The 14,396-nt window shown below is 37.1% G+C and overlaps 1 protein-coding gene across 8 annotated transcripts in view; it reads right to left on the reverse strand.

Annotated features, from left to right (window-relative positions):
• Positions 1 to 14,396, reverse strand: part of EML1 (EMAP like 1) — a 123,099-nt gene that overhangs the window by 8,362 nt on the left and 100,341 nt on the right. For all 8 annotated transcript variants that reach the window (XM_064713401.1, XM_064713398.1, XM_064713397.1 and 5 more), the window contains 10 exons: positions 13,912 to 14,061; positions 12,833 to 12,902; positions 10,582 to 10,692; positions 8,777 to 8,872; positions 8,135 to 8,269; positions 6,590 to 6,689; positions 4,349 to 4,503; positions 2,960 to 3,085; positions 2,570 to 2,701; positions 1,180 to 1,247 (listed from right to left, as the gene is read on the reverse strand). In XM_064713401.1, coding sequence (XP_064569471.1) covers positions 1,180 to 1,247; positions 2,570 to 2,701; positions 2,960 to 3,085; positions 4,349 to 4,503; positions 6,590 to 6,689; positions 8,135 to 8,269; positions 8,777 to 8,872; positions 10,582 to 10,692; positions 12,833 to 12,902; positions 13,912 to 14,061 — 1,143 coding nt within the window. The remainder of the gene's footprint in view (positions 1 to 1,179; positions 1,248 to 2,569; positions 2,702 to 2,959; positions 3,086 to 4,348; positions 4,504 to 6,589; positions 6,690 to 8,134; positions 8,270 to 8,776; positions 8,873 to 10,581; positions 10,693 to 12,832; positions 12,903 to 13,911; positions 14,062 to 14,396) is intronic.

The following is a 14,396-nucleotide window of genomic DNA, read 5'->3' on the forward strand; positions in this document are numbered from 1 at the left end:
GTTTAAATTGATGGCTGCATTAAATCCTAGAGCAAGGGAAAACACAAGCAAGCATCAGGACCATTCTCTTCTGATAGAAGAAAGAGATTAATTAATTTATTTTAAAGTTAATTAATTCATTATTTTTTCAGTAGTTTAGTTTAATTGATTAACTTTAATGAACCAAAAATTAGTTTGTGAAAACATGTAGAAAGGTCAAAGATAAAATTTGCATTTCAATACTTGCATCAGATTACTAAAGACAAAGAGAATTTTCCTCAAAAATTTCTCCTTCTGTTTTACTTTATTTAGTAGATAAAGTAAATTCAGTAACAAAAGTAAGTCCTTTATTTAGGATTGATATAAAATCTGAAATAAGCTCATAACTTTCCTGTATGTTCTCAGTGAACTGGAACTGTTTTCAGTACTAACAGCCAAGCCTGCCCTCAAGTGACACTAAAGCAGAGGGAGAAGTTAGGCAAAGGCAGTCCCTCCTGTGAGAGACAACCACAGATAAACCCTGCAGCTGCCACTAATGGCACCAAGGGCTCAACCTGCTGCCTAAAATACTCTCCTGCACCTCAGTTTCCTCTGCCTTGTTTATCCCTCACACTCTGCAAGCAGAGCAAGTCTCTTAAGGTGCATTTTTACACTATGTCTAGCACACGGGAACATTTGCCAATTTTTTTAAAGCCTCTCTGGTTGTCACTGCATTAGGGACCATGAACCCCTCACTACATTTTCCAACACACAGAATTTTTCTATGGGATTTCCTCCATGCAGCCCTAAAGGCCTTGGAGGAAACCTCCCTCCACTACATCAAACTCCCCCTTTAGCCTCTCCTTTTTCCCAGTGGACACAAAGATTTAACATTTAGGTCACTGGTATGGTGACAGCACTTCCCATGCCTGGTCTCACAGCTCACCTAGATTTTCTACTCTTTCTTCCACTGATCTACACTGTCTCTCTCTCCCAGGGCAGAAACTATCTCTGTTCATGCAACACTCAGCAAACACAGGGTGCTGGCCCAAGCCTGGGGTTTCTAGGTACTGAGGCAATACAAATAAATTTCACTGTGACATTCAATAGAAATCAATAGGGAATGAAGATGTGTGATTACATACATCTACATGAGCTTGGATGTGAGCTGGAAAAATCAGAGGTTTTTTGGTGCCCAAGGTGTAGCCCTGCACCTCTTACCTTCCAGTTAGTGTCCCTACTGCAACAACAGATGCTGAAGGATGAAAACCTGAAGACTGTGCTGGATCCTGAAAAGGTTCAGAAAAAAACATGCTTTTTTACCAGTGCATGCTATCAAGTTATAACAAAAATACAATTCAATTATTTGCCCCTGGAACAGAGTAAAACCATCTTGTTGAATTTTAGGAGTTGTTTTTTCTCTTTCAATATAAACTTGAGATGTAAAAAAGCATTTTTAACTAATTGAAATATTATCTAATTAACTTATTTGCCCTCTATACAAGGCCACTCTTTTCTTTTCTTTACTCTCTAAAAATAATTTGGCAAGTGATTTCATAACAATAACATTGGCAATGGCAGCTTCTCAATAAATCCCGAAGAAATGAGAGATAAAAATAACTTCTTAAACTAGAGCTGACTTTAGAATTAAGCATCAAAGCTGCAGTTTACCTGCAGTCTGAAGGACAAGCAAGTGCCTTATTCAACAAAGGTGCGTGGCACTTGCAGGAGGGGTAAAGCCTAACTCCTACACACACCAACACCTTTTTCCAGCACCTGCTAAGCTGCAGCTCAGTGGGAGATTAAGGGCATAAACTGGGTTTCTTATTTGGATGTGCAATTTAAAAACATTTTACTTGGTAAAACTCTAGTGTTTTTCTCGCAATTTAAACATATGCCTAAAAAAAGATAAGCATTTTCTTTCTAATACTTGTCCAGTTACAAAGAATGAGGTCCAGAACTTTTCAGGTTATAGCAGAAAATACCAATATAGGGGTTTTTTCCTTATACCATTAAAACAATTTTAAAATGCAAGCAAAAAACCCAGTCCAGTGATCCATCTCATGGAAATGCTTGTGTCTTTAATTTTCTGTATTTTAAAACAGTATCACATTGTAGCTCTTTCAGTAAACCTGCTGATATTTTTGTTGAGAAATCATTACATTAATTGGTAATTACTAGCCCTAGAGGCTAGGTGGAAAGGATATTCTCATTAATGATAAGCAAGTGACTAATTTAAAATAATTACTAACTCTAAAGAAAATTTCAGAGAATTGTTGAGATCCAGGATTTCTATGCCCAGCTTCTAATACACTACAACATTTCAGAAAGGAAAATTTCGTAATGTTTTAAAGTATAATTCCATAGCAAATGCAAAGATATTTCATTGAATAAACCAGAGGTTCAAACAGTGCATTTAATCTAACTTGTACTCAGAATAGCTGCATTAAAAAGCTTTTACATTGATCTCTATGAGAAAAATAGGTTAACATGAAATGATTTTTTTCCCTCAAGTTAATATTTTAAGGTAATTTTAAACAATAATCTTAAGAAAAACCAAAATGACTAGAGAATTTCTGTAACAGGAGAGCTGTATTTAATAAATGTATACCTCTATAATCTTGTTCCAGATAGGATGGTGAGTGGTTGCATCCCAGAGTGTAATGTGTTTGTCGTGTCCACATGTGAAGAACTGAGGCTTAGAGGAATGGACTGCAAGTCCCCAGAGCTCATCAGTGTGGCCCTATGCAAGGAGAGATGTTTTTAGACAAGAAGGTCAGGCCATGAAAACCAAACATGTTTAAACAATATTAAAATGACCCAACTATATAATAAAACATTTCAAAAATATGTTAGCTCTAGATATATACGTATTTATAATTATTCTTATTGCTGAAAGTCCTGTTAGAAATCAGATGCATATTTATGAAAATTAACTTTAAACAGGATATGTACTGCTTTTACATACTTAGAAGTGTACCTGTAAGGAAACCCAGCTTACCTGGGTAATTGGGAAAAAGTCTCCTGACAGGGTGCCCTGTAGGACGAAGTTTCTGGTGGTTCCTATTAATACAACGTCCCCTTTTCCCTCTGCTACTGTTCTTATTGGACCAAACTGCTCTGGAATCTGTGGTCAGAACAGACAAAGGACAGATAAGTCAGACAATTTGTCAGGTATTGCCATTTTTAAAGTAGTAAATGTGTTTTAATAAATATTGCACAGCAAAGAAATGAAACAAATTAATACATGTGCCTATCTTGCAAAATTTTATAACAACTTGCATCAGCTCAGTAAATTCTATAACACTGCAAGACAAGACTTTCTTATCTACAGAATACTCAGCTAAATCAAGTATTTCAAGAAACACAAAAGGTTCCTTCATGCTGTGTTAATTCAATAGTATTTAATTGCAGCTGTGATATCAGAATAAGCATTTCTACTCTGAGCATTTTCTGGCAATGAATGTTTCTTTAATTGCAGCCTTGGTTCTGAAAGAGCCAGTGCAAATCTCTAAAATAAAGTTCAAGGGAAGATGTAAAATAACAAGGAATACCAGAATATCAACAAATAAGGGAAAAAAGAAGGACACCACAGTTAGAAACAGCACAACAAGCATGTCCCTTGTACTGTGTTAAAAACTGAATTACAAAAAGAGACATATCAATTGTATATACATTTGCAACATTAAATATTAATATTATAAAGTTAATTATATAGTATTATTATTTAATTATTATTTAATATTATATAGTAGAGTTGAAGCCCTTCCTTAGAGTTTTCTGCTGATTCTTCTCTTACATTCAGTATGTAAACAAAGTAGTTCTGTCCAAACAAATTCTGCTTTAGTCTTCTAAGTTCCTACATAGCAGCTGGAGTAATTTTCTAATTTTGTTTAAATTACATTTTAAAATCAATAACATCAACCAAGAAATAAATGAAAAACTTTAAGTATTAAAATCCTAAAAAAATCCTGACATCATTTAGGGAAAGAGGAACGCATAAAACCACTTCAATACTGTAATACTCTGAAGTTAAACATTACCTCACATTATTAAATGCAAAGAAAGGAAGAAATAATATGGAAAGATACACAAGATTTGTTTTCCAACTACCACAGACCTTAGAAAGGAAATATTATGTTAATGAATAGGCAATAACAGGAATGATCTGAGGACTGAAAACTTGAGGTGTCCTGTGCAGGACCAGGAGTTGGACTCCATGATCCTGATGGGGCCCTTCCAACTCAGCATATGAAAATACTGTATTTGACCAGTGATTTGCTTTCCCATAGAACACAGATCCATAAGAAAAAACAAAATAAAAAGATGCTCAGAGAACCACAGTATTTTATTTTAAGTAGCAGAGTAATTTCAAGATAGGCAATATCACCTCAGTTTTGTGAATTTTTTGGTAGTTTCCATTCCAAGAGATCAGCTTTCGGTCTTTTCCTCCCCCTGATACCAAGGTGCCATCTCTCAGCATGCACAGGGCAAAGATTCCACCCTCATGTGCCCCTTGAACTGCATGGCTTATTCTGTTGGTACCTGAAAAGAAGGAAAAAAGGCATTATTACTGAAATGCTCAGCTTAAGAGCTCCTTCCTCCCCATTTTTTTTTCTCCATTTCTCTACTATCTCTCAAGGACTGCATTTAAACAATGATAACAGTGGGCGTGGGATGCTGGACCAAAACACACAGACCCACAGAAGATGCTGAATTAGTATATTTTACAATATCTTCTTCCTACCTCAAAAATAAAAACATACATACTCAGCCCAGGTCAAGAACAAAATAAAATAGGTTCATTTAAACCTTTCAAGAGGGTTTAAGTGAAATAATTTGACCTCACATCTGACCTGTAGTAGCACTACACACCTTATCATCAAAAACCCATAACCCAGTCACTTTTCTCCTCCAGATATAAGATATTCTGCAGCTTCCACATCCTGAACTTGTTGCGAAATCTGACTAAGCTAGAGGTCCTTGTACATCTGGCAGAATGTGCTGACCACTCTCCACTCTCTGTACTTATTTACTGATGAACTTGGCTTGTTTAAGTAGCTTCTTACACTCAACACTGCCAAAACCAACCACTTTGGATTAAGTATCTCTAATTTGGTGAATTATTACTATTATGAAGTACAAATAAATGATTACTGGTGATTCTATTACTGAAATGTGCACCTTGCATCAAAGCTTTGCTAACTTGATGTTTAGCACAAGTGAGGGGCTGATGGAAGTTAGGAAAAACAAACTGCTTTTCCTTCATCCATGTCTATGGATATAATGGGTCAGGCACAACTGATTTCTATTAAGTTTTTGCTAAGGGTACTCTGACCTGGTGGAAGCAGCCCTCTCTTGCACATAGAGCTCTGACTCAAAAGTAGTGAAGGCAGAGCAAGTACACTGTATGAGACAGAAAAACAAGAAAAAACATTTTTGCCCAACCCTAAAGAGCTGGCAGAATTTGGGATCTTGAGCATACAGAGAATTCCTTTTTATTTCTGGGAGAAAGGGCAGAGGATGCTGCTTGCAGTCAAGGCAGAAATTGGTCTACCAGCATTATGGCAAACTGGCCCCTGAACAGTACACTGCCCCTGTCTCCCTTGTCTGCTGGCAGTCCAAAATAACAACAAAGAACAGGGACATGGGACAGGGCAATTTCTAAAGTCAGTTTTGAAGGAAAAGTGTTGAAGTGCCTTGCTATAAATTACCACAGGAAAATGGAAAGGGAGATAAATGAGAAACCAAGTTAAAAACACCAAATCCACCCCTGTCCCCAGCAGTGTACTGGTCAAGGAGATAATTAGCTGACAGTCCTTGGTTGAAAAAGAAAAACCAAAACAACTCAGTAAGGCTCAACTGTATAATTGATTCACTGTATTGTTTTCAGGGTCTTATCCCTCTGAGTAGTATCTTGGGAGAAAGCACTGAGTAAATAGGAAAAAGCTGTCATCCACATCCCCTCTTCCTTTGCTAATAAGGCCTCCTTTAAGGGATTCTCCTTATCCCTATGCATGGCATCTGAGGCACTAAGTACACATTTAGGATGTTGCTGCTGTTTGCCCTCTGGCAGGCATTGCCTTCTGCTGCCTGAAAAAAGTTCTCTTCTTACTAGAAAACGCTTTTTAAGAAGTTCTTCCTATCCATCTGTTCTTCTGAAATAAAGGAATCAATTAGATCTGAATGCATTTTAGCTTGACTTCCTAGGAAAACAAATACTGCTATCTGTTGTCTTTTGAAAAGTGTGTGTCAATAGGCATAATTTCTGCAAACAGTACAGAGGGACAGGATAGGAGACTGGAGATCATCAATTACATTAACAATGTTTCTTTCTGTACAGTGATTAAAGAAGGCACTTTTCTTGGCATCTCTTACATCAGTAAAAACCCCACATGCTGGAATAGCTCTGTCATTCAGTATTTGACCATAAGAAACACATTTGATAGAATTTTATGCTCTACAGTTTAGGTACAGATATTCTTTAGCTTCCTGTAGAAAAGAATCCGGGCACAATCACCTGGATTGGTCTTGGGAAAGAGCTCAAGATAAAAGAAAATTTATTCTTAAAATGAAGCTCTACACGTAGTCTAATATTAAGATGGAAGTGAATAGTGACATTCTCTCTTACCTTTCCCCCAAACCAAAATGTTTCCACTTGAGTCTCCTGTAATAGTATCACCATTTTCAGAAAAGGTCACACACAGGACAAACTTTGGCTTCTCTTGTTTCTGCATGGTTATGAAAAATATACATTCACAGCAACACACAACCCATGGATTTTAACTTTATGCATTTGTTAATTTAGTTAATTTAGTTTAGTCTTATACAGCTCTATTATCACTTAAATATCTATAAAAGTTAAACACATTCCTACAGTCTAAACAGAATAATCTGTGCAAGGGCAGAAGATGCATCAGCTGAGGTTCGTGGCCCAATCCTGCACCCTTTAATTGCAAGCTGGGGATGGAGTGAGTGAGAACACCTGCCAATATGTAACACATGACCAAGACTGCTCTGAGATAAACCAAATTCCCCAGCTACTGCAGAATGCCAAAGACTTGGAGTATTTAGAACTGGCCAATGTTTCAAACAACCTTTATTATTATAATTCTTAACTCCAAAGTTTTTAGGATAAAAAATAAAATATTACTAGAGAGTTTGGCCATAGTGTAAGAATGAAGGAATCATCTCTTGAAAGAAGTCCAAATTTCAGTAATGAAACTCTGCATTTAAGACACTGATAGCAACAAAAAAATTCAATGTGTAAGGGAACAAAAACATCATTGGTAGCTTCTAAGGACATTATACATTCCTTGCTGACAATCTATGTGCATGATCCCTTTCTCCCCCAAAGTAAGAGCTGTTCTTTGCACTACTCTTTTCCAGCTCTAATCATCACCAAGACCAACAGAGACAGAAGAGGGAGAAAAATCCATTTAAAATGCATGAAAAATAAAATGTGACAAAATTTACATGCATTCTCTCAGCATCTCCTCCTGATTCCACACAAAGTATATGAACTAGCATTGTAAATATTTGTTCTGACTATCCTTGGGAGCCATGACTCCATAGTTAACTAGCACTCACTGGAGTTATCTGCAGTCATTGCAAACATCCCTCAGTTGTGCATGCAAGTGCTGTACAGCTTAGTCTATATTCAAGAACAAAACCAAATCAAACCTTGAAATGAAAATTATATTTACCAAATAGTGGCCAGCTCAATGTGGATTTGAATGACATATGTGCATGTGTGTGAGCAGAACAGAGGAAAAGGGAAGAAAATTCATACAAATGTATTTTTTATGGGATCTTTCATAAAATAAAAATCTCCTCCATCACACTCTTTTTTTTTTTTTTTTAATTATAGAATAGAGAGTTTTAAGGTAATTTTATCTTCCACAGGTTGTGAGTGGGAGAGTGGGGTTATGTAGCAGAAAGAATACAGGAAAAAGAATACAAGGAAAAATGGGCAATTGCATTTCAAAATTTCAGTGTGTAAATTTTACCCATGGAAAAGTTCTCTGTGCCATACCATGAATGCCACCTGAGCTTTTGCAACACTTTGAGATTACTAATAATTACTTATTTTGATTTATCAAACCTTATTAAACCTTATTTCTGTATGACTGTATCATTTCTATAAACATAAAATTAGAGAAACATTTTATTTTACCTCAAATAATCCTTGCTTTTTAATAAGGGAGTTTCCTTCTAATGTCCAAAAATAAAGGTGTGATTTTCCACAGGTGACTATTATATTTGTATCAGTAGGGTGAAAATCTGCAGCAAATACAGCCTCATTAGAGCACTTGGAAGGAAAAAGAAAAACATTGTATCAAAATCTAAAATGCAAAGGAAAGAAAACAATATTACATGATTCTCTAGTTAGGTAAACAGATACTTCTGATATAAGAATAATTTTGAGCTATTTATTTACTAACATAGACTGGAATACTCTGTAGTCAAAAAATTAATGTTATGTCTTTATAAGTTAGTATCAAAATGTATCCTTAAAATCATGTCACATAATGAGCACTTCTACACAAAAGATTAGTTTAGGATCTTTTTCCTGCACATGCTCCTATCACTGCTGCCCAAAATTTTCTAATCAATTCTAGAATGACAACAACAGCAAAATTTAATAAAAATCAAAACTATTGGGATAATCTTAACAGAGAGAAAATATTCCCCTTTTTCCATGTTCCTTGCCTTTTACACAGTGAAAGTGTTAAAAAGGCACAAAAAGTTAAATACAGAAAGACAAGAAACCAGATCTACATACAAGCACGTAGTACAAAATATCTTATTGCAACACCTTGACATCTGCCAGCTTCTCTTCTTTCTGCCAGTCCCACACTGAAAGCACATGGTCATTGGAGTCATCCACAGAGCACAGGCTACTTCCTCCATTCTGAGGCAAAACATGGGAAATATTAATGCATCATCCAAACAACAAGAAGAACATATAAATACACATTCAAAATAATGAAATACTTATGCATAAGTGGAGATATTTACACATATTTACTCTTTAACTGTTATACTTGTAGTTAGATCTCCATAAAATATAATAATTTATAGGGTCATGCTGAAAAGGGACCTAGAAGAAGGACTCTGGCAAACTGCTGACAGGAATGTGGTAGATATCTCTTTACAAATATTCAGTAGTGGAAATTCCAAAGGCAAACTACACATCATTATCTATTTTATTAAGAAAGCTTTTCCTGATAACTATACTGGATTTCTTTCTTTGCAATTTAAACCAATTATTTCTTCTCAGATGCCTGTTAATACAGGAAACCATTTTATTCTTCATATTAGTACAATAGACCAAAATCAGAAAACATAGTAAGGAATTAGAAAACAATTTATTCTTGACAGGTGTCTTTTTTATAGTTATGACATTTATCACTCTTTCTAATCTCAATTACCCTAATTCTTTAATTCTTTCTTCATTCTTCAGGCCCACAACGTCAGACACAGCTACAAAAACTGGGCCTTAGCAGCCCATGAGGAGGGGCAGAGGCAGGACTAAGGAACCTGAAGAGAGGGCATCTGAAGTGAGAGAGCTGCTGCTACTGGGTGGGAAGTGATGCCCAGAACAGGCCAAGCTGTGACCAAAATCACAAAGCAAATATATTAAATACTGGCTTTCTTCTGGCAAACACCAGTAGTGCTCCTGTGTTATCATGCATCTGTCTCCCTCCAGAGGGGTATTTACAGAGAGTTTGCTTACAAATCCTTTTTATTTATCCTTCAAAGTTGATGTCAAACTGTGTTAGCTTTCACCTTTGTATTATTAACTAGTTCTCCCAATACAGCCCTCTCTTTTCTACTTTCTATAAACATAAGTATCAATGGATTTCAAGTGTTTGTAGAAACTTTCACTGAAGTAAATTTTGCCTAGGGAATAGACCAGGTAGTCCTCTCCTATCTAAAAATGCTGTCAGGACAACCAGACACCACCACATACACTGCTTACAGATTCTGTTGTGCACAGGGGGCTTTGCAGCTTGCACGTGCCAGGTCACAGACTCAAGTTTTTATATGGAACTCACATGCTGCTTATATCAGCATGTAAATATTTCCTTTATCTCTGTGACAGATTAGAGCTCAAAGGATGGTGCCAAGAGGCAAACAACTGGATTTTACTTTTTTACAATCTTTTATTCATATGCCTTTGCTGCTTTTTAGCAAAAGATTTTGATTCTCCTAGGGGAGCCTCAATTTTTAAAAGTCTTTCATCAGTCATTTTGATCACAGTGAGAGGGTTAGAAGGTGCAGAGAGAGTAAATTTCTTATGCAGGGAGAAACAGAATAGGACAATTCAAGAAAAGTAGGGATGCTGAAATCTCAAGTACACAAGTATTTTTGCAACTGCTGAAGAAATTAATTGCAGTTTATTTTAAGTACATGGTAAATCTCTGAGAATGCTGAGATATTGTCAACTTAATAGCAACCTAAACTGTTGGAAACAACTGGGCTGCAAGCTTTCCTCCTCTAAAGAGGAACCTGAGAGAAAAGACAGCTTGAAAGTTTGTTTTGGTCACCTAAATTTGAAAGATTTAAAGATCTTTCTAGCAAACAGTCTTGATATGACTATTCATACACTTTACTTACAGATTTAGAAAAAGCAATGCAAGTGACAGCTCGGTCAAAAAACCCCATTCCGATGACATGAAGTGTGTTCAGAGTTACAGAATCCCAGACACGCACGTGTGGTGGCAATTGCTATAAAACACACACAGAAAACATCAGCTCAAACAATGATGGAGGAAACCCATCAGGATTTGAACAAATGAGAATGCATCTGGAAAAAAAAAAAAGCACAATTGAAGGTAGAAAAATTATCAGAACCTCTCTAGAGTCACCCATGTAAGCACAGATACATTACAAATGGTTTGCTGATTATTGTGCCTAGGACCAGTATCTGGGACTGACTATGCAGAGGGTACAGCAAGTCAGATATCAGGTTGTTCACTAAAGTTCACAGCCACTGAGACACTTGGCATGAATTGAAAATCGTTGATGACTTGAGTCATGGGATTTACTGGTAGGCCCAGGCAGAATTTAAACTGTACCAACTGAGATAACTCTGATAAAGGTAAAAGGTAAAAGTGTGAAAAGAGGCTCAGGAATTTTAAAAATGTATCAACATTATATATAACGGGAAAATAACTTTATGTTCAAACTCTTCTTTACAACTGTAATCAGAATGAGATTGCATTTTGTAAATAAAATTCCAGATGTACGTCCTGGCCCCAGATCATCTCCTCCCGTCTGCCTTGGGCTCCGGGCGCCCCGCGATGCCCCCCTCGGCCACCAGGGGGCAGCCCCGGGCAGCCGGTGGAGTCCCGCGCTCAGAGGCCGCCAATTCTTCCTTTAACATAAATAAATAGATCTAAAAAACCCCAAGGGCACAACAATACCTCAGTTAGATTAGTGGCTTTTATATACCTATATACCGTATTCCACTTAAGCCCAGACCTCATACTTTTATGTTTTATTTCATAAATACAATGGTAAGTTTAAAAAAGCTCCAACACATAATAAAAATTAATAGTTTACATTACTCAGCTAAGTTATCTTTATATAAAATTTATATTGCATAGCTGGTATTTCCTTTTTTTTTCCACTGTCCTGGTTTGAACTGGGATAGAATTAATTTTCTTTTGAGTAGCTGGTGCAGTGCTGTGTTTTGAACAAGAATAATGCGGATAACACGGATGTTTTGGCTGTTGCTGAGCAGTGCTTACCCCAAGTCAAGGACTTTTCAGTTTCCCATGCTCTGACAGTGAGGAGCAGACGTGAAGCCAGGAGGCAGCATGGTCCAGGCAGCTGATCTGAACTGTCCAAAGGGATATTCCATACCACAGAATATCATGCCCAGTACATAAACTGGGGAGTTGGCCAGGAGATGCCAATTGCTGCTTGGGGAGCAGGCCATCAGCCAGTGAGCCATTGCATTGTACATCACTTTTCTTTCTTGGGTCTTATTTATCTCTTTTTATTGTATTTGTTATTATTATTATTATTATATAACAACAACCATACTTATTTCAAAACACAGAGTTTGTCCTTTTTCCAATCCTCCTCCCCACCCCACTGAGGGGTGTGGGAGGGGGATAGATGAGTGGCTGTGTGGTACTTAATTGTTGGGCTTAAATCATGACACTCAAAGTAGTCAGCATATTGATAACCCAGACTTTACCCCAAAATTCTTCTTTGGCATCTGCCTAGAAGTCTGCAATAGTTTGGTTGTGACAACAGCTGCATACTCTTCTGAGTAACTTTTTCCTCATGGTTTTTACTGCCTATGCTTGTTACCATTCTTTTTCCCTTTTGTTAGCTCTTTGGAGCAATGTTCATCTTACTCTGTTGAAATAGTCCCAGCTTACAGTAAAGCTTACAATAATACAGGTGGCAATAGATAGAAAAATATTCTTGCCTAAATGATGGGAAGAGTAAGTTTTTTTTCCAGCAAATAATTCAAACCTGTTCTTCATAGTTTGGTTTTAGTGGCTGTGATGAAAAATGATGTTGTATACTGCACAATTTAATGTCCTCTTTTCCTCCACATCCATCTGCCCTCTCAGGTCTCCTTTGCAGCCTTACCTCTCCATGCTTCCCAGAGACAGTTCCAAATTTACCTTTAGCCTATGTCATGGAACCAGAAACCATTGACCACTTTTGATAATGGAATTGGGTAAGTGTGAGAGAGTGCAATAGGAACCCTCAAATTAAGTTTTGCTTCTGTTCAGTCCAAAAATGTAAGACCAATTACAGCAGGAAAAGAATACAGCATGTATCTTCTTAATAACATATTCTTATGAAATATAAACAATTATACATCAGTAAAGAAGCCACTTACTTTCCCATCCTTGGATGTCCCTGCAACTTGACCTGTTGCTATAGTAATCCTATCAGGATGAACAGCCAGGCTACAAAAGAAAAGAAGAGGCCAAACTTTAATCTATTGACAATCTATTTCAACAAGCTATTACTTGAGCTTGTAATAAATAGCCCTGTTTTAGTCATATAAAGCACACAGCACAAGTGTAAACTTTTCAAGAATATAAAACCAGAACTGACAAAACAATTGTCACGCTCTTGTATTTTAAAGTCCTCTGAATTCTTTTTTTCACTGCATCTGCTTTGCATGCCATTCTAGAGGCCGAGTACCCTACAAAATGAACTCTGGCAATAATTCATTTAGCTTTACAAACCAGGAAGGCATTCCAGTAAACCTGATAGCTTTGAAATATCTAGAGACAGAACATTAGAAAGAAGGAAATGAGATGGAACAGGTCCAAGGTAAAAATCTCCTTGTAAAACAACCAGATTATGCAAATAATTCAATTTATGAAACATCCTTACAATTCAAGCCGATTTGGTTATCAGGCCTATTTTTGGCTTTGAGGTACAATGGGTGTTTCATAATGCCTAATCTAAACAAGGGATGTCAAACTCATTTCACCCATCAGATAATCCAGGTGCTCTTTTTCAGCTACACTGTGCAAGCAGACTGATACCATCAAGACAAACCATATGTTTATTTAGATTTCTGTTTAATGATTCTGATATTTGCTGGTATCCAGTATCCTCTGCTCTTCAACAAACTTAAATCACTTTGAAGCCCAATCTGGCATGTGTGCATGGCAGCAAACAAACCAGATCCAGTTTACAGGTAATCTGCCATGGGGTCAGCATGCCTGAAGACTACCAGGAAGGCCACAGGCGAAATTACTATTATTTTGCTGATTAGGTTGAACCTAAAGGGACTGTACACCTCGTGAAGGGCAATAATTCAACCCTACTTAAAAAATGCAAGGAGAAGATTCTAAAGAAGATAATTTTCAGTCATCCTAAAAGAAGAGTAAGGAAAATGAGTGGATGTCTCTCAAATCGATGTTTTATGAAGAGAAAAAGAACTGCTATGAGATGACTTACCACTTGACATCATCATTGTGACCAGTGTAATGTCTCTGGAGCTGCTCTTCCACGTTGAAGAGCACGACCACAGAGGCGATGAAGTACACAGTCTCGCCCGTCGGCAGCAAGTACAGATTGCTGCGGCAGTCCCGACCCCTGTAGCCATAGCTAGAGTGCTGGTCAAGCTGCAATAACATTGTCTCCCCATGGAGAATGTTAAAAACAAGGAAAAAAAAGGATTCTCTGTCTTTATAATCTGTAGTCTCTGTCCTAAAGTCTCCATCTCTTGGCTTGAGCACAGCTGTATTACTTGATAACCTTCAGAACTCTTGCCCTTACTACAGTAGGGAGTTGAAGCACTTTGCAGACTTTAAAACCTACATATCCTGCAGAAAATACACAGCAAGGAATAGGGGAAAATGCAGATATACTTTTCCTTTAGCATCCTCTAGAATTTGCTAAACACCAGACAAAGGCAATACTAGTTTTGTCCCAGGTGTACT

Source organism: Zonotrichia leucophrys, chromosome 5 (assembly GCF_028769735.1).
Source record: "Zonotrichia leucophrys gambelii isolate GWCS_2022_RI chromosome 5, RI_Zleu_2.0, whole genome shotgun sequence".
NCBI classification, from domain to species: Eukaryota; Metazoa; Chordata; class Aves; order Passeriformes; family Passerellidae; genus Zonotrichia; species Zonotrichia leucophrys.